The sequence below is a fragment of the Mastigoproctus giganteus genome, chromosome 3, assembly GCF_048544385.1.
Source record: "Mastigoproctus giganteus isolate SK-2022 chromosome 3, ASM4854438v1, whole genome shotgun sequence".
NCBI classification, from domain to species: Eukaryota; Metazoa; Arthropoda; class Arachnida; order Uropygi; family Thelyphonidae; genus Mastigoproctus; species Mastigoproctus giganteus.
Window position 1 is genome coordinate 207,526,021 of NC_143577.1, and position 25,768 is coordinate 207,551,788.

General features: G+C 37.1%; 1 protein-coding gene across 1 annotated transcript in view; it reads right to left on the bottom strand.

The window, feature by feature from the left end:
• Nucleotides 1-25,768, bottom strand: part of LOC150088634 (HAUS augmin-like complex subunit 3) — a 142,322-nt gene that overhangs the window by 56,663 nt on the left and 59,891 nt on the right. Inside the window, exons 6-7 of the mRNA XM_090370276.1 lie at nt 22,530-22,672; nt 163-291 (exon numbers count right to left, since the gene is read on the bottom strand). Coding sequence (XP_090226402.1) covers nt 163-291; nt 22,530-22,672 — 272 coding nt within the window. The remainder of the gene's footprint in view (nt 1-162; nt 292-22,529; nt 22,673-25,768) is intronic.

Below are 25,768 nucleotides of genomic sequence, written 5' to 3' on the forward strand. Positions count from 1 at the left end.
CTTTGAACAGGTGAGGTAAATTGTTAAATTCACCAAAACCAAACATGTTTTCAAACTTTACATTTTGCAAAAATTTGGACAGGTAAAAACAAACTGTGAAATTATTTTACTTAATACAAGTGATGAGATGGGTCCTACCCAGGGTAAACAGTTAATACATACCTGAGTTCTACAGATGATGATGGAATAGTGATATTACTAGCAAGTACATTTTCCAGAAATTCAATCTTCCCTTGGTTTTCAAGCAGCTTTTGAAGCCATTTTACTCTGGTATGATCAACAGTTTGAAGTCTGTAAAAGAAAAGGTCTAAGTTAAATTTATAACTCAATTTTAACTTCCAGTACACTAAGTTTGGTGCAATCTGCATTTTTACCTCTACATTTTGTAAAGAATGCACAAAGAGATATAACTTTTTTTGTGTATGTCCCGATTATAATTCAAGAGCAGCAAACAACATGAATTGAGTTAAAGATTTTAAGCACCTTGCATATTGATATAACAGTTAAAAGGCATTAATAAATAAAGTACTAATACTGGATATGAAGGCAGCACTCAGCATCATTTCTTGAAATTTTAATATAATTTAAAAACATTATGAGATGACATATTACAGGATTATCAGATTATTTGATTCTCAGCAGTGGGAATTTAATACACACATAACTGAAACAAGAAAGGTGCAAAAAAAAAAAAAAAAAAAAAAAACCTTTTAACCTAAATTTATAATACACTAAATAGTGCATACTTGAAATTGCAACAAAGAGCCATTATGAAATGTCATGGGCTACCCTCTGTAATCCAAATGAAACACAAGGTGCTATGCAGTTTGGACTGTTCTATCATTTGGTTGATTGTTGCTGTTACTTAGGCATTTAGTGGCACAAAAGCTGCTATGGCTATCACATGTCTGATTAGAAGTGCAAATTGTATCAATGTCATAGCAACTTGGATGCTATGTATAAAGATTGTATCAATGTCATAGCAACTCATATCAATGTCATAGCAACTACCCAGTAATTCTTGGTGGGTAGTTGCTATGAACTGCTGGGTAGCCACAGTTGAGTATGTGAGTAGTCTTTTTTTTGTCGAAAATTTTTCAGAAAAAGTTTCAGATAAAGAAAAGAGCTTGTCAGTGTTGAAGTTCACACACAAAATTTGCTATAGCATCAGAGTTTCCTTCATATGAACTGGAAGATGAAAGGCTGTTGGTGGATATTCTATTAAGCAAATGTTTCATAGAAGCTGACAACAGTGGCAACATTCTAGAGCAGGAGTGGCCAACTTAATTTGTGATGCAATCTACTTTTTTCCTTCACAACATAGGCCGTGATCTACCATCTCAAAAATTTCAGTGCACAAATCGAGGGATGACTGTATATTTAAAATTCATCATGATCAACCGAAATTAAATCTGCGATCGACTCGTTGGCCAACCCTGTTCTAGAGGACTGTCTTTTGTGAATATATATACATACAAATGTACGAGGTGAATGTGTCTAATGTGTATTCTTTCTAGAATTACCTTTTCGTGCTGATTCATAAGAAAACTTGATTTCCACTGCCTGAGATCCAGTTTGATTTGCAGCAGTTTATTATTTGCATAATTCTGTCAGACTTATGCACTGAGTTGAGTATGCCTGTTTGATGATGTTTGTAGTCAGTATAAGAAATTTCACAGTGTAAGACTGAACTTGGGTTTTTTGCTGCCTGATAAGCACGTTCATTGCCCAGGATACCTAAATGTCTCAGAATCCAGCAAAGTTTAACATCTCTTTTGTTGTTGGTGGTTCTCATTAACTCAGCTTTGAATTTTACACAGTATTGAATGCACAGTGTGTGTGTGTGTGTGTGTGTTGGAGGCATGTATTACACTAAGTGAGTCAGTGAATATAAGATGCTTTGGAGAAAGAGATTTTTCAATGAATTACAAGGCTATAAATATGGTAAATAACTCAGCTGCTGTATTCATTTGAGAGTGATTGGGATATGGCAGCATTTTATTGGACCATTGCAGGACATGTATATTTGGGAACAGTGAGGAAAAAGAAAGTATGTTATATCACCTTTCATATTAGCTATTCAGGGTGTTGCTGTCTGCTGTGGCAAATTTGTTACAACATTGTGGCATATGCAATAGAAGCCTAAACCCCATTTTAGAATTTATTCTTGAAATCATAGGCCAACTGATTTTTGCAGAGGTTTTATTAATTCCAGTATATAGATTATCTCACTGCAGATTAAAAAAGGCACTTTGTAAAGCACTATAATGTTTAAGGCAAATTTTACAATCTTTTGACTACAAGAGCTGTAGACAGGAGCTCCACAATCTAATCTGGGTCTGATCAAGGCATGGTATAAGTTTTGCAGAGAATGTTTTAGTTTTTAAAAACAGGTTATGTGGAGATGTTTAATATGCTCCAAGAAGTTAAGACAAAGTTTTAATAAAGATCAAAATATTAAATGACAAAAATAAGACTAAAGATATGATTGCTATTAAACAGAGATATTGGTATCCATTTTTTTTTTGTCCAAGATTCTATTTTATTTAGCTGCCTTTCAATTAGATATGTGTTTTATAAATGACAAGATGGTTATCTGCATAAAGGTACATTTCAGCTGCATTCAGTATGTCTTTTTTTTTAATGAAATTAATTTTGAATGTAAAGTTGAACTAGGAACTCAGCCCCGATAGACTCCTTTTTGAACATATATTTGTGATAAGGTATTCTGATATCTCACCTGGAAGATTCAACAGCTCAGAAAATTTTGAATTAAAATCTGTAAGTGCCCTTAAAAACCAGAACTATAAAGATCTTGGAGTATGCCATGTTGCTAGATTGTGTCAAAAACCTTCTCTATGTCTAAAGTTAATAATTATGTGTCCATTCTAAAGAAAAGAATCACAGACATTTGTCTCCACTTTTATCATGGGATCTAGTAATGACTTATTTATATGGAAACCAAATTGATTTATGCTCAATGCTCAGTTTCCTATATCCATGTCAGTCAGTAATTGACCAATTTTTCCCATACAGTTTGTAAGTGCTACTGAATGATTATGTATTAGATTTGTTAGGTTTCAGTTGAATCTACCTTTACTGTTTGTATAAGGAATCCATAGTAGGTTAATTCACGACAAGAAGGCCACGATGACAGATGCCCTCATGATGAAGTTATTACTATAGTTCTCCAAAGATTTTTTGTTGTTGTTGTTGTTGTTATTATTATTATTATTTTTTTTTCTCTTGGTGAGTGTTGACATTTGCTTTGGAACTGGAATAATGCAAGGAGACAGGTATGGGCGAGTATTAGCTGTTGCTTGTTAATTTAATTTCATTCTTTTCATAATCCTCTTAATGAACTACACTTATCATGGTAAAGAGACCTGAATTCCCCAGTGACCCAAAAAAGCTATGCTGATGGGAGCTGAAGCTGCTGGTAGAACAAAGAACATGTATGCGATGAAGTGTAGTTCATTATTAGTATTAGTAACGGCCGCATGGTGCAAGAAAGCCTATGGCTTATGCTGCACCAGCCAAAAAAAAAAAAAAAAAAAAAAAATCTGAACAAAACAATGATAAAAACAAAAAATAAATAACTAAATAATAATAATTAATAAATAAAAAAAATAAAATAAAAAATAAATAAAAAGGAAATTAAACCTATCATCCTATGCGCTTCCCTTAACCGAAAGTACTATCCAGATGACCTTTGAATTTCCCCAAACTGTCGGCCTCTACCACTCATGAAGGCAACTTTTTCCAGTAATTTATAACTCGCTGGCTAAAATAAAACTTCCTGCAGTCCAATCTAAACATTTCCCCCCGTAACTTGAATTTATGTCCCCTAGTTCTAGCATCATTTATAATCTTGAAAATTTTGTCCTCATTCATTTTACTGATTCCTCTCAGAGCCTTAAACACATCAATCAAATCTCCTCTAAGGTGTCTAGTTTCCAAACTCTGCAACCCACATATTCGAAGTCTTTCTTCATAAGGACGCCCTTTTGCCGATCTCACCAGGCGAGTTACCCTTCTTTGCACCCTTTCAAGAAGCTCGATGTCTTTCTTTAGGTGCGGTCTCCATACTTGAACACAGTATTCCAAGTGTGGTCTAACATAAGCCTTATATAATGGGATTATCACGTCCCTATCTCTACTTGCAAAAGTTCAATAGATCATCGATAGGACACCATGGGCCTTCCTTGCAACCTTAGTTGGTTACAATGTTTTACAATTGTTTACAATGCTCAGAGAATTTCATGTCTGACCGTATCGTAACACCCAAGTCCCTTTCCTCCAGTACTGGGTTTAGTTGAACTCCACCAAGTGAATAAGTTTTTTTGGGTTTACTGTTTCCCAGGTGTAATACCTTACACTTTGTTGGATTAAAGCACAGCTGCCATTTTTCTGACCATTCTTGAAGTCTATCTAGGTCTCTCTGAAGAAGCTCAGCTTGACAGTGATCATTAACTACTCTACCAATTTTAACATCATCTGCAAATTTAGACATCATGCCCTCTATCCCTTCATCAATGTTGTTTATGAAAATTAAAAACAACAGTGGTCCTAATACTGATCCTTGGGGAACCCCACTTCTTACATCAACCCAATCTGAGGAATAGCCATTTATCACAACCCTCTGCCTCCTGCCCTGAAGCCATCCTTCTATCCATCTAAGGATTTTCCCAGTGATTCCAATCTGTTCCAGTTTATAAAGCAACCGCTCATGTGGGACTGAGTCAAAAGCTTTGTTGAAATCTAAATAAACAATGTCGAAATTATTCCCTAAATCCAGCTCGTGAGTGACCCTTTCGAAATAGCGAACCAGATTTGTTAAACATGATTTTCCCTTTAAGAGAAGGGCTGGAAACCTGCCCTTCTCTTAAAGGGAAATTATTGAAGAGAAGGACTGGAAACCTGCCCTTTAGATGCAAAATTAAAATATTCAAAGAAAATTATTAAAGGACAGAACCCAATAGTCGAATTTGATGGGAAAAGAAGATTTTGTAGTTTATTTATTTATTTTTTTTTGTCTAATTTGGTTTATTTTAATTGTTTGGTTGCAGATAGCAGTCAGCAGCTATTTTCATATTTGGTAAAGAAAGAATTTAATTGATCTTCTTTCCTTCTGGAAAGAATTTTAAAAATACCTTTTAAATAACTTTTTAACTGTATACAATGTAAAAGATAATGAAAATAATTATGGAATTAAATGTTTATTGCATAAAACAGCGGTTCCCAAACTGTGCATCACGGAATATTTTAAATTTTCGAGGGAAACAGTTTCGAGGGAAAAAGAATTTAATTGATCATTAAAATGATCAAAGTTTGAAAGTGGAAATGCTGATTTCAGTGTGAGACAAGCAAGTACTTTTTGTACTTCAATTTTGGTAGAATACAATCTTCCTATGACAGTAGCAGACCGTGATGATAAATTATTCAGGAAAATGTTTCCCAAATCAAATGTAACAAAAAAATTAAATAAATAAAAATAAAAAAATCAGAATGGTTCTTGAAGGACAAAAGTAATAGCTATTTTGAATGTTATCTGACATAGCTGCTAGAATTGTACCATGTTTGCAAAATGGACCATTTTATGTTTAAACTGAAAGCAGCAATTATACAGAAATGAAAATTTTCACTTAATCATAACTTTTTTTTTTTTTGATGATAAACTGTTGAAATCACAAATACAGCCAGGCCTCGCATGATGCGAGTTCAATTAACGCAATTTTCTGTTAACACTAATTGAAAAATTATACCACTTTTCACTTTACATGATGCAAATTTCCAGTTAACGCGATCTTTTTTTTTTTTTTTTTTTTTTTATGCGATAGTTGAAAAAGATTTGAATTGCGCATTAAGTCGTATAGTCAATAAACAAATGTTTGCCTGCTGCCCGCTTCGGTGTGTTCCATCAACCATCGGAAGAAGACGTGTTACTTGTTTGTCTCCTGCTAATAAAGTCAATGCACACTTGCATAAAAATTCAAAATTTTAAATGAGCCAGATGAAAATGTTACCGCAAAGGAGATAACGGTAAAAAGAATTAGATGAAATCTTTCGCATTGCAGAGAACCTCAAACAAAAGGTTTGAGGTTCTCTGCGATATTTATTTCGCCAGGGCCCAGAGAAGATTGTTGTCGGCTATCGGAAATTGATTGATGAAAAGAGAAAGTCAACACTGTTCAAATATTTCTGCGACAGTCATTTCTTCATTGTGTATTTTATGTCAGAGGTCCCAAACTTTCTCGGTTCACGGCGCCCTTAGTGTCTCAGTAATTTTTTCAAGGCGCACCCAGACCAAAAGAAATACCCAACAGTTCCGTTTAGTAGTTAGGTCCAAACAACTTAATAAGAAATGCTGAAACTGTGAACTACCTCAAGCTAGTAGTTCGCACGGTGTCCGACAGATGTCGAGTATCGCTGTGTTTCCCTCGAAAATTTAGAATATTCCGCAGTGCACAGTTTGGGAACCGCTGTTTTATGCAATAAACATTTAATTCCATAATTATTTTCATTATCTTTTACATTGTATACAGTTAGAAAGTTATTTAAAAGGTATTTTTAAAATTCTTTATGGACATTGCAGAAGGTCAAGGACCAATTATAATTTTTCCTATTGATTATTATATTCGATTAACACGTTTCCATTTTGCGCGATGCGTTTGTGGGACGAATTAATCGAGGCCAGCGAGCACATCGCGCAAACGGAAATGCGTTAATCGAATATAATAATCAATAGGAAAAATTATAATTGGTCCTTGACCTTCTGGAATAAATTTGGAATAAATTTTTTTCCTTCTGGAAAGAATTTTAAAAATACCTTTTAAATAACTTTTTAACTGTATACAATGTAAAAGATAATGAAAATAATTATGGAATTAAATGTTTATTGCATAAAACAGCGGTTCCCAAACTGTGCATCACGGAATATTTTAAATTTTCGAGGGAAACAGTTTAAGTTAGTATTACAGCATTCAGAAATGACTACTGTACAATACTAACTTAAAACTGCATGGAATTCCATGTAGTAGTAGTAGTAGTGGCACTTGATGCAAGAAAGCAAGTGTAGGAGCTTATGCAGCATCAGCCAAAAAAAAAAAAAAAAAAAAATCACACCATACCCTCCAATTGCCTGTCCAGTTCCTCCTTAAATTTATTTAACCTATCAACTTCCACAACGACAGATGGAAGTTTGTTCCAGCAATTAACCACCCGCTGGCTAAAGGCAAATTTCCGCACATCTATTCTACATCTATCCTTTCTTAATTTGAACTTATGTCCCCGTAGGTTCGTATTCTGAACAAGTGGGAGGATCCCATCAGAATTCAGCGTGCTCAACCCATTCAAGGCCTTATAGACCTCAATCAGATCACCGCGCAGGTGCCTAGTCTCCAGCCACTGCAATTTGCAGAACTTAAGCCTCTCTTGGTAAGAGGATCCCTTCATTCCCCTCACCAATCGTGTTGCTCTTCTCTGTACACGCTCAAGCAAATCTACATCCTTCCTAAAATGAGGCCTCCAGACCTGTACGCAGTACTCAAGGCGTGGCCTGACCATTGCCTTATACAGAGGGACAATCACCTCCTTTTCCCTGCTAGCAAAATTCCTATATATCATTGACAAAACCCCATGACCTGCCCTAGCAGCCTGTCTACATTGCTCAGAAAACTTCATATCTGACTGCACAATTACTCCCAGGTCTTTTTCATTTTCTACCACCTTAAGTGTAGTACCACACAGTTGGTACGTTTCTCTGGGGTTACTTCTACCCATATGCAGTACTTTGCATTTGTCAAGGTTAAACTTCAGTTGCCACTTCTTAGCCCATCTGCCCAAATTATCTAGATCCTGTTGCAGTAGCACACTGCCATTACTGTCATTAACAACCCTGCCAACCTTCGTGTCATCTGCAAACTTCGACATTAAGCCTGATATACCTTCATCAATATCATTGATAAATATACAAAACAACAGTGGACCCAACACCGAACCCTGTGGGACTCCACTAATAACATTAGTCCACGAAGAGCAGCACCCATTGATTACCACCCTCTGTCTTCTCCCACTTAACCATCCTTTTATCCATTGTAGCAACTTACCCTTAATACCATTCTGCTCCAATTTGTACAGTAGTCTTCCATGCGCAACAGTGTCAAAAGCTTTCCTGAAATCCAAGTATATGATATCAAAATTATTTTTTGCATCCAGTTCCTTTGTGACCACATCATAATAACCAATCAAATTTGTCAGACAAGACTTTCCCTTAACAAACCCATGCTGTGTCTGAATTATTGCTGCAGTCTTGTCTAGATGATCCTGCAATGCATCTTTAACCAGTGACTCCATTATTTTACCCGGAACAGAAGTTAAACTAACTGGTCTGTAATTATTCGTGTCACCCTTCGAACCTCCTTTGTGAATTGGGGATACATTTGCACATCTCCAGTCTGTGGGAACCTCCCCTGAATCCAAGGATGCTCTCATAATTATGGCTAAGGGTTTGCTTAGTTGCTTTGCCGCCTCCTTTAATATAACTGGATAGATCCCATCCGCCCCAGGTGCCTTTCTTATGTTTAACTTCAACAATTTCTCCTCCACTTTGCTCTCAGTTATTACAAAATCATTAAGCACACTGCTACAATTTGATAACCTTCTTCCATTTTCAAACTGTAATGATTCCTCACGTGTGAATGTAGATGCAAAATACTCATTCAGTTTGTTTGCTATCTGAGCAGGATCATCAACAGTCGAACCATCGATGTCAAGTGGACCAATCATATTCAGCCCCTTCCTTTTAGAGTTTATATAAGTAAAGAAATCCTTGCTGTTTTTCTTAGCATCTTTTGCCAAAGATTTCTCGTAATCCGCCTTTGCCTGCCGAACCTCCTTTGTGACCTGATTACAGACTAGCTTATATCTGCTACAGGCTTCTGCGTCGCCTGATAATTTATATGCATCCCATGCATTTTTCTTCTCTGTCACGAGTCTCATTAGTTCATTTGATAACCATTTAGGCCTAAACCTTGAACAATATTTCTTCATCGGTATGAAAAGTCTAGTAGCTTCCACGATTAATTCCTTGAATGCTTCCCACTTAGAATTTACTGTTTGTAACATCGTCAGTCGATCCCACTGTACAGAATTTAAAAACTGTCTGAGACCACTGTACTCCCCTTTACGGAAGCAAAAACCCTTTCCTTTACCCCTGACGGTAGTTACCTCTTTGAGTAAATCCCACTTCAGCACACTGTGATCACTGCCACCTAGTGGTTCCTTTATCTGCAAATTCTTAATACACGAATGATCACTGCTGATCATTCGGGATGTGGACAATATACAATCTTACTAGGTTCACTGTTATAGACAGTCTTTATCATTTAATAAATTTAGGTCCGGAAAAGGCTGCAGCAAAGTTTGCCTATCAAAGTGGATGTATATTATTTAAGAAAGAGGAAAATCTTGTCTAACTAACCTGATAAACTGTTATTAGTGTCACTCATGAGATGGATGTTGGAAATAACTGAGCATTATCTGGACTTAAAAAAAAAAAAAAAAAAAAAATTTCCCATAGGGAAGGTAATAATTCCACCATATAAGGCAATTGTGAGACCAGGTATGGGGAAGTCATGCCTAAAATAAGACATCAAATGTATTGAAAAGGTCCAGAGATGGCTAATGTGCCTTGCAAGATTAACAAAAGAGTGCCCATGTGAAGCGAGATTTTGAACATGTGAGCTGCGACGAGCTTGGCAACTAGATACCTTAGAGGGTATTTTACTGAGGTTAATAGGGCTCTAAGAGGGGAGAGGGAGGTAAATGAAAAAGGATGAAATTTTCACATTATTGACCCTGAACTACTATTCTTTCTTATATAATATTGTTGTTGTGTTTTTTTTTTAGGAGCATTAGCAACTAAGGCCATATTGCTCCGGGAATACGCAGTGGTCATTCCCTGACCTTTCCGCATCCCCCGTATTTGGTGGTGACGGGCTCAAACCCCGGTCAAGAAGTGTGTGCTACGCACTGCTGCTCCTTCCCACCTGGCTACGGAGGCACTTCTTATATAATGTAACTACTATTGTGGGATCAAGAATGACCCCAATTTAAAAACATCAAAAATAATTATCAGGTACTTGGATCTGGAGATATGTTGAGTTTTGATAATATCACAGGGGTAAAATAAAGTAATCATACTAAAAGAATATTTATGATAAAGCTGAAGATCTGCAATCATGGAACCAAATGCCATCTGGTCATCATTTAGAATATATCTGAAGGACTGGACAAATTATTAAAGCACCATGATTCTTAGTTGCACGTGCATGCATGCGCACACACAGAGCAAATTGTTATTCATTAGAATAAGTTGCTTTCATGGTTGGTTAAGGCTGACAGTTTGGCTAAATTCAAAGGCCTGCTGAAACAGGAAAAACATCTAGGTATTGCTCTCTCTCTCTCTCTTTTTTTTTTTTTTTTTTGGTAGGTGCAGAAAAAGGCCTTTGGCTTCCTTGCACTATATGGCTGTTGTAAATATAAAAAAAAATTTCTTTGAGCGAAATTGATAAAAGAAAAGGATACAGAGACATAAAATCTTCACAACAAATTGCCAAGAAAATACCGGAAAATATATGCACAAGGTGGCTGTCACTTGGCAGAAATTTGTCAAGACTGGTTGACCAGTGAGAACCATTACTGTTTTTTAAGGTGGTGATCATCAATCAGTTAGGAAACTGATCATTTGTGTTAATGTGTCTAAATTTATACTAAATACTAAAGCATAAATAAAATACATCATACATCAGGATCCAACTTTGAAAAAGAAGAGGAAACCAGATTTTGGCCTAGTTCTTGCAGCAAGAAAACACAGGGGACAGTTAGTTTTCAGAAATTGAAATGCTGGATCAGTGCTCTCTGGCTGTTGGAAAGACTAAAAATACAGATTGTTATACAAAGTTTTATTTTTTTTTTTTTGGTAATGCAGCAAAAACCTAGTTTATTTTCATCTTTTTGCCTTAATTAATATTATAACCTATTTTACTTCATGAGGAATATTTGTTCATGTCTGTGCCTTTTAATTCAAACAAGACAATCTGTATTCAAACAAGACAATCTCTTTAGTGTACTAACTATATTATATAATCTTAATTCTTCAGTGTTTTCACATATTGAGAATTTAAAACATCTTTAAATTGAACTGCTAAAAGAACTGAGCTAGTCTCAAAATCTGTAAAGCCAAGTCTGGTTAAAGGTAGCCTGCTGCTTGCAATATATTAACCACTCCATTCAGAACTAAAAATTGAACAGTAATTTGGCAGCTAGTAATGAAATACTGAACTTCACAAACATATTTAAAACCAAAAGAGAAAATCTTTTTTTTTTTTTTTTTTTTCACCAGTTAAGACCAACTCTGTCATGGCTTGTTATTTATACACTGCAAATAAGTTTCCATCGAATAGTGAAGTAAAAAAAGAAATTAAAAAAAAAAACTGTCAAAACCAATTTGATGATGAGATGAAAAAACAAAGCAAGAAATATGGCTATGAATGAAGTTCAGAAACAATTCTTTAACTCTTCAGATGGACAACATTTCAGCCATTACAACAGAGGAGCACTGAAGAAAATGGGCTAGGTTAATCAGTATGCATAGAGCAGGCGGAACATCTAAATTTTTTTTTTTTTATCCGTCCTTATTCATCTTTGTGTGAAATAAACTTTTTTTTTTTTTTAGGCTTATCAAAAATATAAGAATGGAATTTGGATCATCTATATCTAATAAAACATTACAGTCCAGAAGAGATTTTTTAAAACATTTCTTTGCTGTGAAGAGATGGTTGGTGCATAAATATGCACTACACAAGTATGTAGTCTAAATCAGCAAAAACATCCACTGCTACTTTCTTTAAAGTGCTCTGTATCATAATAACTGGGGAAGAATGGCATCTTGTGATTGGAATAAGTGACTTTCCTTTGTTCTCGGTCAGAACAACTGTGACGACATGGTTTCATTGAGAATTAAGTGAGAAGCAAAGGTGAGTTGTTGGGTTTTAGGCACATCAGTATAATGCATCATTGTATATTATGCCTGTACAAGTGTGTTCACAGACCAATTTGTATGCTGTGGGGATGAATAAACTCAGAATAACTCATGAGAGAAAACTCTTATTGCTCTATCTGAGATTAGCTAACTGAAGCCTCAATTGAAGAGGCGTTTAAAAATTCCTCATCATCAACAGGTCTTGAACCCAGACCTCTCCAAATGAATGACAAGTGGAGAAATCACTGCACTGTCACAGAGCTTGGGGGGGGAAGTCATGCATGTGCATCACTTGCAAAAGCAGGCAATTTTCAATATAACTGGAATGAATATGTAAATTCAAAATTACCAAAACACTGATGAAATCTTTGGGGAAATTTGTTTTTTTTTTTTTTTTTAGGAGCATTAGCAACTAAGGCCATATTGCTCCGGGGATATGCGGTGGTCATCATTCCCTGACCTTTCCACATCCTCCGTATTTGATGGTCACGGGTCCGAACCCCGGTCTAATCAAGAAATGTGTGCTACGCACTGCTGCTCCTGCCCACCAGGCTATGGAGGCACCTTTTTGGGGAAATAAATGCAATATTTTTTTTATTATAAAATATTCTGGTGCAACAATTATGTGAGAGAGACAAACACAAACTTAAATATGGTGCATTCAGAAATATATCTTCCTTGCATTCAAACAAATGCAGAAACCCTTTTGGAACTAATTTTCATCATAATTTTTTCTTTATAGAAAGTCATACAAAAAAGATGAATGGGTATTTGGATTATTTTGAATTAGTGGAACAGCATTCAACAGTTTTCTCTTGGACCTCCAGGAATGCATCCACTGCAGCAATGATGTCATTATCAGTATGGAAAATGGATACCACACGGCTATTTTATCAAAAGGGAAATAAATGAAAGTCTATCAGTGCTAGCTCTGGTGAATATGGGAGATGAACAAGATTTCAAAGCCTCCCTCATGCTTTGTCCTGGTGGAAAAAGACTCCTTTGCTGAATTTCCTCAGCATTTGTCTTTAATGTTTTAATTTGCTAAAGACAAGAACAATAAAGTTCAATCCTTCCTACTTCAGTAATATTGTTAAATATAAGAGAAATTCTCATAACTTACTATAGGAATGCTCTTCAACCAACACTCACCCCCAACTTATCCAGTTAATCCATTATGAAAAAAACAAAAGGTTAAAGTTAGTAATGTGATATTATCCATAAAATTTATTATCAATACATATGGTTTCATTAAAAAAACTACTGGGTATATAATGTGTGTTCAATTCCCATTATCTATCACTGCTAAGAAAGGAAAAGCGAAGCATAGTCGATGCACACTGAACCACCCAAGACCAAACCAAATCGCAACTCTTAATGTTTTAATGCAAACACTTTACAAGGTTTGCATAATAATGCCCCTGTGACTGTCTGGCCTTTCTGAAGGTAATCCACTAGCAATACTCCATCAGCATCCCAAAAAACTGATGCCATTACTTTGCCAACAGAAGGAATTAAATTGGCTTTCTTTGGAGGGGGAGAAGAGTTGTGTTTCCACTGTTTAGACTATTCCTTTGTCTCTGGTTGATAGACCCATGCCTCATCCATGGTCACAAACCTCAAGGAAATTTGCTGGATCTGCTTGAAAATGATGCAACTGTTTACTTGACAACTCTTGTGCATTTCTCATCTGCTGTCAACAGCTTTGGGACCCATTGTGCTGATGCCTTTTTCATAGCAAGAACCTCTCTTATTATGTGGTACAGATATTCAGATGAGGTGCTTAAGATACTGGCAATGTACTGAACTGTTACTCATCAATCATTCATCACCAGATCATGCACACTTTCAACAACTTCTGGAGTGATGAATGTTGTGTTGCAGGTCTTCCACAGTGTGGGTTATCTTCTAGGCTCTCTCCCTCTTGTTTAAATTCTGCTGCCAACTTCTTAACCATGGAATACGAAGGGGTATCCTCCACCAAAGTTGTAACCATATCCTTACAAATTGCCTTTAGCATTAAACCCCCCCCCCCACAAAATATTAGATTACTGCACAATGACTGATTTTGTCCATCTTTTAACACTACCACTACCCCTTCATACTCAGGCCACAAACTTTTTACCCCCCCCACATACACAAGAGATAATCCTCAAGGAAAAACATGCTTGGTATGTTTACTGGTATGTACACTATAGTGTAGGAATGTGCTCCTTCACTCTATGAGTCTGCTGACGAGGCTACTAGAGACGGTCGTGTTCCAAGCCGCTAAGTGGATTTTTCTCATTTATTGATTTGAAATTATTGTTTTTCTAAAACTTTTGATTTAAATTTAGTAGTATAACATTATTTTGTGATTTTCTGATTAACTTGGTGTAATTATTCTTTACTCGGCCTTGTAATTGCATAAAAGTATCGGTAAAGGTTTCCACGTGTTTCAACTCCGATACCTTCGTAATTTTCCCGCCATTGTGATACGATAGTTGTATGCCGTACTAGATAGCGTTAGTTGAACTTCGTTAGGAGTTAAATTGTACGTTTAAATAAATACATATAACGACTTAGATTACAAACGTAATATAATTAATTATATTTAACATAATTAATAACATAACATAATTAATTAATAAATTAATAGAATCATGACTCAGACCAGAGCAGCAAAGCAAAAGGCTCAAGCTAATGGAAGCGCTGTGGCTCAGAGCAGAACTGAGGGGGGCAGTTGTCCTCTGACTCACAGCCTTATAAAATGCACTGTTTGCTTGATGTTTGCAGAGCAATCGGGTACGGGACATGATACTGCCAAGGGGGATGTCTTTGTGTGTGCGCGATGCAAGCAGTGTATCGATATCAGGCAACAACTCGGCGTTCTTGTGGGCCTATATGAGAGCTTGAAGGACAGGGTGGATGCCCTCGAAGAAACTAAATTGAGGGGCCCATCAAGCTCTCAGCTGCCCACATCAACGCCAGAGCTTGCACTTGGGCATTGCGTGACACAGAGACAACCCCCAAGGCAGAATGCGCTGGTCCCGAAGGAACTAGTAGTTGTTGGTGACTCTATTGTCAGGGAAACGGGGCACATGCTTTGTAAAAAAGATAGGTGGAACAGGAACAGGGTATGTCTGCCAGGGGCAAAGGTTGATGACGTTGTAGAGCAAATATCATCTTTTAAGGGCACAAAAGGTGATATAGTTGTACATGTTGGCACTAATGATATTAAGAGTAGGAGACCAGCAGAATTACTTAACAAGTACAGGTCACTGTTGAACAAAAGCCGAGAATTAGGGTTGAATTTGAAAGTGTCTGCAAGTCTGCCCAGACACGATAGGAGGGAGTATATGATGAGAGCCTTGTCGATCAATTTGGCCCTGGAAAGATTGTGCAAGGCTCAAGGGGTAGAATTTTTTTCAGCCTGGACTGTACTTGTTAACAGGAGAGATTAGCATTAGCATTAGCATTAGCATTAGTAGAGGCATTTGATGCAAGAAAGCAAGCTTATGCAGCATCAGCCAAAAAAAAAAAAAGAAAAAAAAAAAAAAAAAAAAAAAAAAGTAACATAAATAAATAAAAATAACCACTTCCACTTCACCCCTCTGTTCGTTCGAAATACCTGTCCAGCTGAGCCTTAAACTTATTTAGACTATCAACTTCCACGACAAGGGATGGAAGTCTGTTCCACCCACCAACCACCCGCTGGCTAAAGGCAAATTTCCGCACATCTATCCTACATCTGTCTTTCCTCAATTTGAATTTATGCCCTCTCAGGTGATTTTTCTGAGCTAGAGGAAGAATCCCATCAGCATTGAGCATGCTCAAACCATTCAAGGCTTTGTACACCTCTATCAGATCACCCCGCTGGTGCCTAGTTTCCAGACACTGTAATTTGCAAAACTTAAGCCTTTCTTCGTAAGAGAACCCCTTTGTCCCATTCACCAATCTAGTTGCCCTTCTCTGTACTCGTTCCAGCAGCTCTACATCCTTCCTGAAATGAGGCCTCCAGGCCTGTATACAGTACTCTAGGTGTGGCCTGACCATTGCCTTATACAAGGGAATAATCACCTCCTTATCCCTGCTAGAAAAATTCCTATATATCATTGACAATACACCATGAGCTACTCTTGCAGCTCGTCTGCACTGCTCAGAGAACTTCATATCTGCCTGCACCACCACCCCCAGGTCCCTTTCATTCTCTACCACTGTCAGTGTAGTACCACAGAGTTGATACGTTGCTCTGGGGTTGCCGTTTCCCATATGTAGTACTTTACATTTGTCAATGTTAAACTTCATTTGCCACCTCGAAGCCCATCTGCTCAACCTTTCCAGATCCTGTTGCAGCAGCATAGCATCAGTAGTGTCCTTAACAACCCTGCCAACCTTTGTATCGTCTGCAAACTTGGACATTAAGCTTGATATACCATCATCAATATCATTTATAAATACAGAAAACAATAAAGGCCCCAATACTGAACCCTGAGGGACTCCACTAATAACATTAGTCCACGATGAGCAGTGTCCATTGATTACCACTCTCTGTCTTCTCCCCCTCAACCACCCCTTTATCCATAGCAGCAACTTGCCTCCAATGCCACACTGCTCCAATTTGTGCAGCAGTCTTCCATGTGCAACAGTATCAAAAGCCTTTCTAAGATCCAAGTATATAATATCAAAGTTATTCCCTGCATCCAGTTCTTTTGTGACTGCATCATAGTATCCAATCAAATTGGTCAGGCAAGACTTCCCCTTAACAAAACCATGCTGTGTCCTAGCTATAACTGAAGTCTTGTCTAGATGATCCTGCAGTGCTTCTTTCACCAGTGCCTCCATTAATTTTCCGGGAACAGAAGTTAAACTCACAGGTCTATAATTACTTGTGTCAGCCTTTGATCCCCCTTTGTGAATTGGGGTCACATTTGCACATCTCCAGTCAATGGGTACCTCCCCTGAGTCCAAGGAAGCTCTCATAATTATGGCTAAGGGTTTGCTTACCTCCTTTGCTGCCTCCTTTAATATAACTGGATAGATCCCATCCACCCCAGGTGCCTTTCTTGTGTTTATCTTCAACAATTTCTCCTCCACTTTGCTCTCAGTTATTACAAGATTCTCTAGCTTACTGCTAGATTTGAATACACCTCTGGCATTCCCCTCGCTGAATAACTCCTCATGTGTGAATGTCGATGCAAAATATTCATTTAGTTTGTTAGCTACCCGAGCAGGGTCATCAACAGTTGACCCATCGATCTCAAGTGGACCAATCTGATTCATCCCCTTCCTTCTAGAGTTTACATAAGTAAAGAACTCTTTGCTGTTTTTCTTCGCATCCCTTGCCAAGGATCTCTCGTAATCTGCCTTCGCCTGCCTAACCTCCTTTGTAACTTGGTTACAGATCAACTTGTATCTATCATAGGCGTCCGTGTCACGTGTTAATTTGTATGTATCCCATGCATTTTTCTTCTCTGCCATATGCCTCATTAGTTCATCTGACAACCATTTAGGCCTAAACCTTGAACAATATTTCTTAGTTGGTATGTAAAGCCTAGTAGCTTCCACGATAAGTTCTTTGAATGCTTCCCATTTTGAACTTGCTGTTGGCAATATCATCAGTTGATCCCACTGTATAGAATTTAAATATTGTCTCAGTCCATTGTAGTCGCCTTTACGAAAGCAATACCCCTTCCCTTTACCCCTAATGGTAGTTACCTCTTTGAGTAACTCCCACTTCAGCACACTGTGATCACTGCCACCAAGTGGTTCATTTATCTGCAGATTCTTAATGCATGAAGAATCACTACTGATAATCAAATCAAGAGTATTACTCCCTCTAGTTGCCTCCCGAACATGCTGATGTAGAAAACAATCATCCAATAAATCCACAAAAGCCTTGCTACTGTGTGAGTGACCAGCCCCCAAATTCCAGTCAATATCTGGGAAATTAAAATCCCCCATTATAAGACTCTCTGATTTACTGGCCCACTCTATTTCTCCGAACAGTTTCTTATTATACTCATCAGAGTCATTAGGCCTATAGCACACTCCTACTCTCAATTTTGATCTCCCAATGCTTATGTCACACCAAACTGACTCGACACTGCACTGTCCAGCGATGTCGACTGGCTTCACTTCCTTGGATTTTATGTGTTTTTTAACTAATAGCATAACCCCTCCTCCCTTCCTATCCTGTCTATCCTTTCTGTAGACATTGTACTCCCCAAATTCCAGTTCTGCATTTCTTATATCTGTGTGACACCACGTCTCTGAAATCCCCACAATATCTGCCTTTGATGTTTTGAGCAATACCTCAAATTCATCAAATTTATTTACTAAACTCCTAGCATTGGTGTAGATTGGGATCCCATCCCTGTAGATTGCATCTACAGGGATGGGATACACTTAAATAGAAAGGGTGCAAGAATATTTGCTGATGCTATCGAGGCAGTGTTAGGTGGGTCGGAAAACTGCTAGCTTGGGGGGAGACAAAGACCAATAGATTGACAGTAGCCACTGGCAGAGGTGAAAGAGATTCTTGCACTGCTTCTATTAGAATGAGCAGAAGCCTGAAAAACAAGATGCATGGTATTTCAGAGACTGCTGGGAGCCATTGCGGTACAAGTAAACACATGGGTTGTGTTAGGGTAGCTAAGAATAGAAACAGGTGCAGGTATACTTGCGTGTACACCAATGCTAGGAGTTTAGTAAATAAATTTGATGAATTTGAGGTATTGTTCAAAACATCAAAGGCAGATATTGTTGGGATATCAGAGAAGTGGTGTCACACAGATATAAGGGATGCAGAAATGCAATTTGGGGAGTACAACGTCTACAGAAAGGATAGACAGGATAGGAAGGGGGAGGGGTTATGCTATTAGTTAAGAAACACATAAAAACCAAGGAAGTGAAGCCAGTCGACATCGCTGGACAGTGCAGTGTTGAGTCAGTTTGGTGTGACATAAGCATTGGGAGATCAAAATTGAGAGTAGGAGTGTGCTATAGGCCTAATGACTCTGATGAGTATAATAAGGAACTGTACAGGGAAATAGAGTGGGCCAGTAAATCAGAGAGTCTTATAATGGGAGATTTTAATTTCCCAGATATTGACTGGAATTTGGGGGCTGGTTACTCACACACTAGCAGGGCTTTTGTGGATTTATTGGATGATTGTTTTCTACATCAGCATGTTCGGGAGGCAACTAGAGGGAGTAATACTCTTGATTTGATTATCAGCAGTGATTCTTCATGCATTAAGAATCTGCAGATAAATGAACCACTAGGTGGCAGTGATCACAGTGTGCTGAAGTGGGATTTACTGAAAGAGGTAACTACCATTAGGGGTAAAGGGAAGGGTTATTGCTTCCGTAAAGGCGACTACGATGGACTGAGACAGTATTTAAATTCTATACAGTGGGACCAACTGATGATGTTACCAACAGCAAATTCAAAATGGGAAGCATTCAAAGAACTTATCTTGGAAGCTACTAGGCTTTACATACCAACTAAGAAATATTGTTCAAGGTTTAGGCCAAAATGGATGTCAGATGAACTAATGAGGCATATGGCAGAGAAGAAAAATGCATGGGATACTTACAAATTAACACATGACACAGAAGCCTATGATAGATACAAGTTGATATGCAACCAAGTTACAAAGGAGGTTAGGCAGGCGAAGGCAGATTACGAGAAATCCTTGGCAAGGGATGCAAAGAAAAACAGCAAAGAGTTCTTTACTTATGTAAACTCTAGAAGGAAGGGGATGAATCAGATTGGTCCACTTGATATTGATGGGTCAACTGTTGATGATCCTGCTCAGGTAGCTAACAAACTAAATGAATATTTTGCATCGACATTCACACATGAGGAGTTATTCAGCAAGGGGAATGCCAGAGGTGTATTCAACTCTAGCAGTAAGCTACAGAATCTTGAAATAACTGGGAGTAAAGTGGAGGAGAAACTGTTGAAGATAAACACAAGAAAGGCACCCGGGGTGGATGGGATCTATCCAGTTATATTAAAGGAGGCAGCAAAGGAAGTAAGCAAACCCTTAGCCATAATTATGAGAGCTTCCTTGGACTCAGGGGAGGTACCCATAGACTGGAAATGTGCAAATGTGACCCCAATTCACAAAGGAGGATCAAAGGCTGACACAAGTAATTATAGACCCGTGAGCTTAACTTCTGTTCCAGGAAAATTAATGGAGGCACTGGTTAAAGAAGCACTGCAGGATCATTTAGACAAGACTTCAGTTATAGCTCAGACACAGCATGGTTTTGTTAAGGGGAAGTCTTGCCTGACCAACTTGATTGGATACTATGATGCAGTCACAAAAGAACTGGATGCAGGGAATAACTTTGATATTATATACTTGGATCTTAGAAAGGCTTTTGATACTGTTGCACATGGAAGACTGCTACACAAATTGGAGCAGTGTGACATTCGAGGCAAATTGCTGCTATGGATAAAGGGGTGGTTGAGGGGGAGAAGACAGAGAGTGGTAATCAATGGACACTGCTCATCGTGGACTAATGTTATTAGTGGAGTCCCTCAGGGCTCAGTGTTGGGTCCATTATTGTTTTCTGTATTTATAAATGATATTGATGATGGTATATCAAGCTTAATGTCCAAGTTTGCAGATGATACAAAGGTTGGCAGGGTTGTCAAGGACACTACTGACACTATGCTGCTGCAACAGGATCTGGAAAGGTTGAGCAGATGGGCTGAGAGGTGGCAAATGAAGTTTAACATTGACAAATGTAAAGTACTACACATGGGAAAAAGCAACCCCAGAGCAACGTATCAACTCTGTGGTACTACACTGACAGTGGTAGAGAATGAAAGGGACTTGGGGGTGATTGTGCAGGCAGATATGAAGTTCTCTGAGCAGTGCAGACGGGCTGCAAGAGTAGCTCATGGAGTATTGTCAATGATATACAGGAATTTTTCCAGCAGGGATAAGGAGGTGATTATTCCATTGTATAAGGCAATGGTCAGGCCACACCTAGAGTACTGTATACAGGTCTGGAGGCCTCATTTCAAGAAGGATGTAGAGCTGCTGGAACGAGTACAGAGAAGGGCAACAAGATTAGTGAATGGAACAAAGGGGTGCTCTTACGAAGAAAGGCTTAAGTTTTGCAAATTACAGTGTCTGGAGACTAGGCACCAGCAAGGTGATCTGATAGAGGTGTATAAAGCCTTGAATGGTTTAAGCATGCTCAATGCTGATGGGATTCTTCCTCTAGCTCAGAAAAATCACCTGAGAGGGCATAAATTCAAATTGAGGAAAGACAGATGTAGGATAGACGTGCGGAAATTTGCCTTTAGCCAGCGGGTGGTTGGTTGGTGGAACAGACTACCATCCCTTGTGGTGGAGGTTGATAGCCTAAATAAGTTTAAGGCTCAGCTGGACAGGTATTTTGAACGAACAGAGGGGTGAAGTGGAAGTGGGTTTTTTTTTTTTTTTTTTTTTTTTTTGGCTGATGGTGCATAAGCTTGCTTTCTTGCATCAAATGCCTCTGCTAATGCTAATGCTAATGTTTTCCTCTTTGTGAAATGATGATTTAGTCCAAATAATGAAATTCCAGAGTACATCTTTCAAAATTTCTATGGAAAATGAAAACACTTTTTTCTGTATTCCCAGTATCCCTATAAAAGATAGTCACACTGGTTTAAATTAAGTGATAAAGAGGACCAAGCAAAATCACCATGAACATCAGAAAACCTGAGTATACTGTTTTCAAATATACTCTTCAGGAAGGGGGGGGGGAATCCAATAGTAGCTGCTAATTGCAGTTTTGTATCACCTCCATAATTCATGAAAAAATTATCAAGCCATCCTATAATACTCCATCCACTATATCAGAGGTTCCCAAACTTTTATATCTTCAGCTCCCAAGTTCCAGAACAAGCACAAATAAATGTATTTAACATGAAATTTAGCTATGAATACACATTTTTATAAATTAAAATATACTTCAATACATATAATCTCAAAGAAATAAAATACAAATAATAGAAATAAACAAAAAATGGTATGTACCTGGATTAGTGGGATGGCTTGTCCATATTTTTTTTAAAAAATTCTTCATGAAAACAAGTGCACCCCCCAAAAAACCAATTGGGGGGGGGGCACTTGTTTTCATGTTCAAAGAAACTTGTTTAAGTTTCTTTGAACTATTTAACTAAACATCAAAACCTTTAAATTTTCATCAGAAACTACAAGGATTAGAAATATATATGGCAACTACAGGGATTTGATGGGTAAACTGATCCTATACACAGGTAGTTGGATATAAATTTCTGTAAAGAAAAAATATCGTAGTGATCTGATACAGCTTGAAGACAAAAGAAGAATTAAATTTAGAGAACCATTAAAATATGTTTTGTTATTAATTTAAGCTTATAGGTAAATATATATAATGCAAATTAAAAGAAAATATTAACACTAAAAATCAGAACTTAGAAACTTTTACATATCTTTTATGAATGAAAGGTAACTTACGCATTCTTTAACCTATTCATTTCTCTTAATTCACAGGAGTATTTGTCTCCAGAATCTTGTAAATTGCTGTGCATGCTTTTCCCTCTAATTTCTGTAGTGGTGTCTTCTAGAAATATATCATCTTCAAGTAGCGAAGATAATGACTAAGGGAAGATACAAGAATTGTATAATGGTTATATAATATTTTATGATTAGTATATATAATATTATGGATAGCAGACAGAAAAAAACTCAATTAAGTTAATGCTTACAAGGTTTGATTAAAAAGTTTGGTGAATGTTGCAAAAAATTAATTTTATTCAATAAATGTTTATATTGTTAACATTATTCAATATGAACGCTTGCAAATACATACTTGTTACATTGTGATCAGTCATACTTGTTCCATTGTGATCAGTCATACTTGTTCCATTGTGATCAGTCCATACTTGGTCCATTGTGATCAGTCATACTTGTTCCATTTGATCAGTCATTGATCAAAGCAATTTGAATTGGGGATACATTTGGTTCTCCATAGGGACCTTCCCTGAATCTTCATTAGAGACCTTCCTTGGTCTCTAATGGTTGGCAGCAATTTGCCTTCCAATATAGCCAGGTATCCATTGGCATTTACAAAACCTTTTATAAACTGCTGGTGACCTACTCCATGATACGAAATGCACCCCCATATCTTTTGGCTGGTAGGGAATTTCACTGTAGACACCATACAGTCTGGATGGTATTCTTCACCACCACTACGGTGAATCGCTTGTCTCCCATCAGAACCATGCAGGTTGAATTTCTTCTAATCTGAGAAAACCACTGCTCGGGTGTCCATTTGACGTGCTCTTTATACCAAATTAATCGGGCCTTTTTCATTTTTTGTGTGAGGAGGGGCTTCTTCTTAAGACAACGAGCTACAAATTCATTTTTGAAGAGGCATCTTCTGACTGTTACTGCACTTGCTACCACTCCAGTATGTTCTTCCCATTCTCTTTTCAGCTCAGACGAAGAAGCTTTACGGTTTTTAAGGCATAATGCTTCAAAACAGTCCTGTTTTGGCATAGAGACTAGTTTGCGTCCGGTTCCTTTTTTCCTATCAGCAGAACCAGTATTCTTGAGTTTGGAAAGAAATCTACTCACTGTCTACCGATTACAAGACACTCTAAGCAATATGACGGGAAGAACATCCTTCTACACGTAAAGCAACAATAGTACTCTTCCTTCGTGGCGTCAACTGCACCTCTTGCAGAGCATGCTTATATAGCTGAAAGTAACAGCTGCTGCAATATTACGTCATTACCTATGCATGTCAATTTTATCTGATACAATCTGTAAGAAATATTGCCATACACGTACGTTATTTGGACGACAATTGCAATTTTAAGGGGTGATGCACTTTTTTTTGAACATCAGTGTATATTGTAATGTATTATTTTCCTACGTAAGAAGCTTCTCAGGTAAAAAGTTTTCCCGCATAAAAAGTTTGTGATAAAGAATAGACTGTGTATTATTATGACGTTTTCCACTTAACACATTTTTTAAATATATAAATTCTTTATTGTTAATATTAAAAAAATATTAAACAATATAAGCATTTTGATAATTGAACAAGTTAGTGCACAGCATTATTTTTAGTTCATAGTAAACCACTGAAGTAGGTGAAATCTGGTCGTGCCTGAGTATAAACAAGAAAATGGCATTGTTTTTTAACATCTCATATTGTAAATGCCTTCACAAGTTTCCCTGATATTGCACTACCTCCAATAAACAATGCTTTGCCAATGGAGAAGACTAATGTTACTTGCTACCTACTTTGGTGATTTACTACAAACTAAAATGATGCTATTAACTTGTTCAATTAGTGAATTTTCGTAGTCTGAGGCTTTCAGCCTTAAAACCTTTTTAGTATAAATATTTTGATATAATAGAAGTGACATATTGCAGTTGTTTTCATTGATATCCATAATTGGATAGCTTCGACCACAAGAAGCATTTGCCATTAAGTTCTGATTTTTCTGAACAGTTCTGAATTACTTAGTGGATCGTTCTCTGTCTTATTGTAATTGTGACCTTTTAAGGTATGTTGAAACTCCAAAAGTGCTCATGGTATTGAGTATTTGGTAATGTACTCATTGCCAATGAGTACTCATTGGTAATGAGTTTAATGAACAGAATATTAAGCAAATAGAAATCCTAAGTTTAAAAATGTTTTCCATAAGCAGAGTAAAATATTTATAAATTCTGAAATAGTACTTAAAAATGATTTTTAACTTATGTATGTGCATCTTTTCATTTTCATTTGTGTATCTAATATTTCATACCCTTAGGTCATTTTCTCTTCTAAGTAGTTTTCCGACATAAGAAGGTTTATTTTAAAATTTATTTCAAATTTGGCACATTACAGTGCATGAAATTTGAAACTGAGTCAGCATACCATGATTCTGCAATGTGTCAGCCACTGGAGAGATCATCCAGTTTCATTTTCCTGTCTTTACTTTATGAAAACAATAATAAATCTTTTGAAATCAACTATGGTAAGGCAGTAGATGTTTATTAAACTAATCTAGTAGGAAAAGAAAAACTAACTTGAAACATTAAACAAACACAGCAGCATTGGTGCTTGTTGGCACCACATCACTTTTCAAACAAAAAGCCAAATACTTCAAAGGTAGTGGCAGGTTCTCTCTTGCAATTTTTGTATGAAACTTAAAAAGAAAAAAGCAATTTTTGTATGAAACTTAAAAAAGAAAAAAAAACCACTTCATAAATTACTGCAGTAGAAGTTTGACTATATTTAGGGAGGTAGAAAATTTTCAATTTTTAATCATTAATTAACATTTAAAGCAGGAATGTTATTTTCCACTACTGCCAGGATAAACAGGCTTGACAAAGGTTGTTACTGTTCCTTTTTATTTTTTTTTATCGTATGATGTGAGCAATGCACGAAGGAACCAGTTTTTTCCTGCTACTGTTCTACCAGTCTAGTACACATTTAACAAAAACTGCCAATGTGTAACAAGTATTCACCCACTTTCACAGGAAGGGATGCAGCTGCCTTTCTCATGCATAGAAATTAACGAAATGACAAGGACAGCCTATTCACATGCTCAATCTCCTCTTTTAATACCCTTGCCTCTAGTTTTTAGGCCTACCATAACAGGCACATTATCAATACTAAGTGCCGTATAGTTTTTTTTTGAAGTAATCTGAACATACTTTTAGGTTGTACAGGTGCTCAATGTTGTATCCTGCACTGC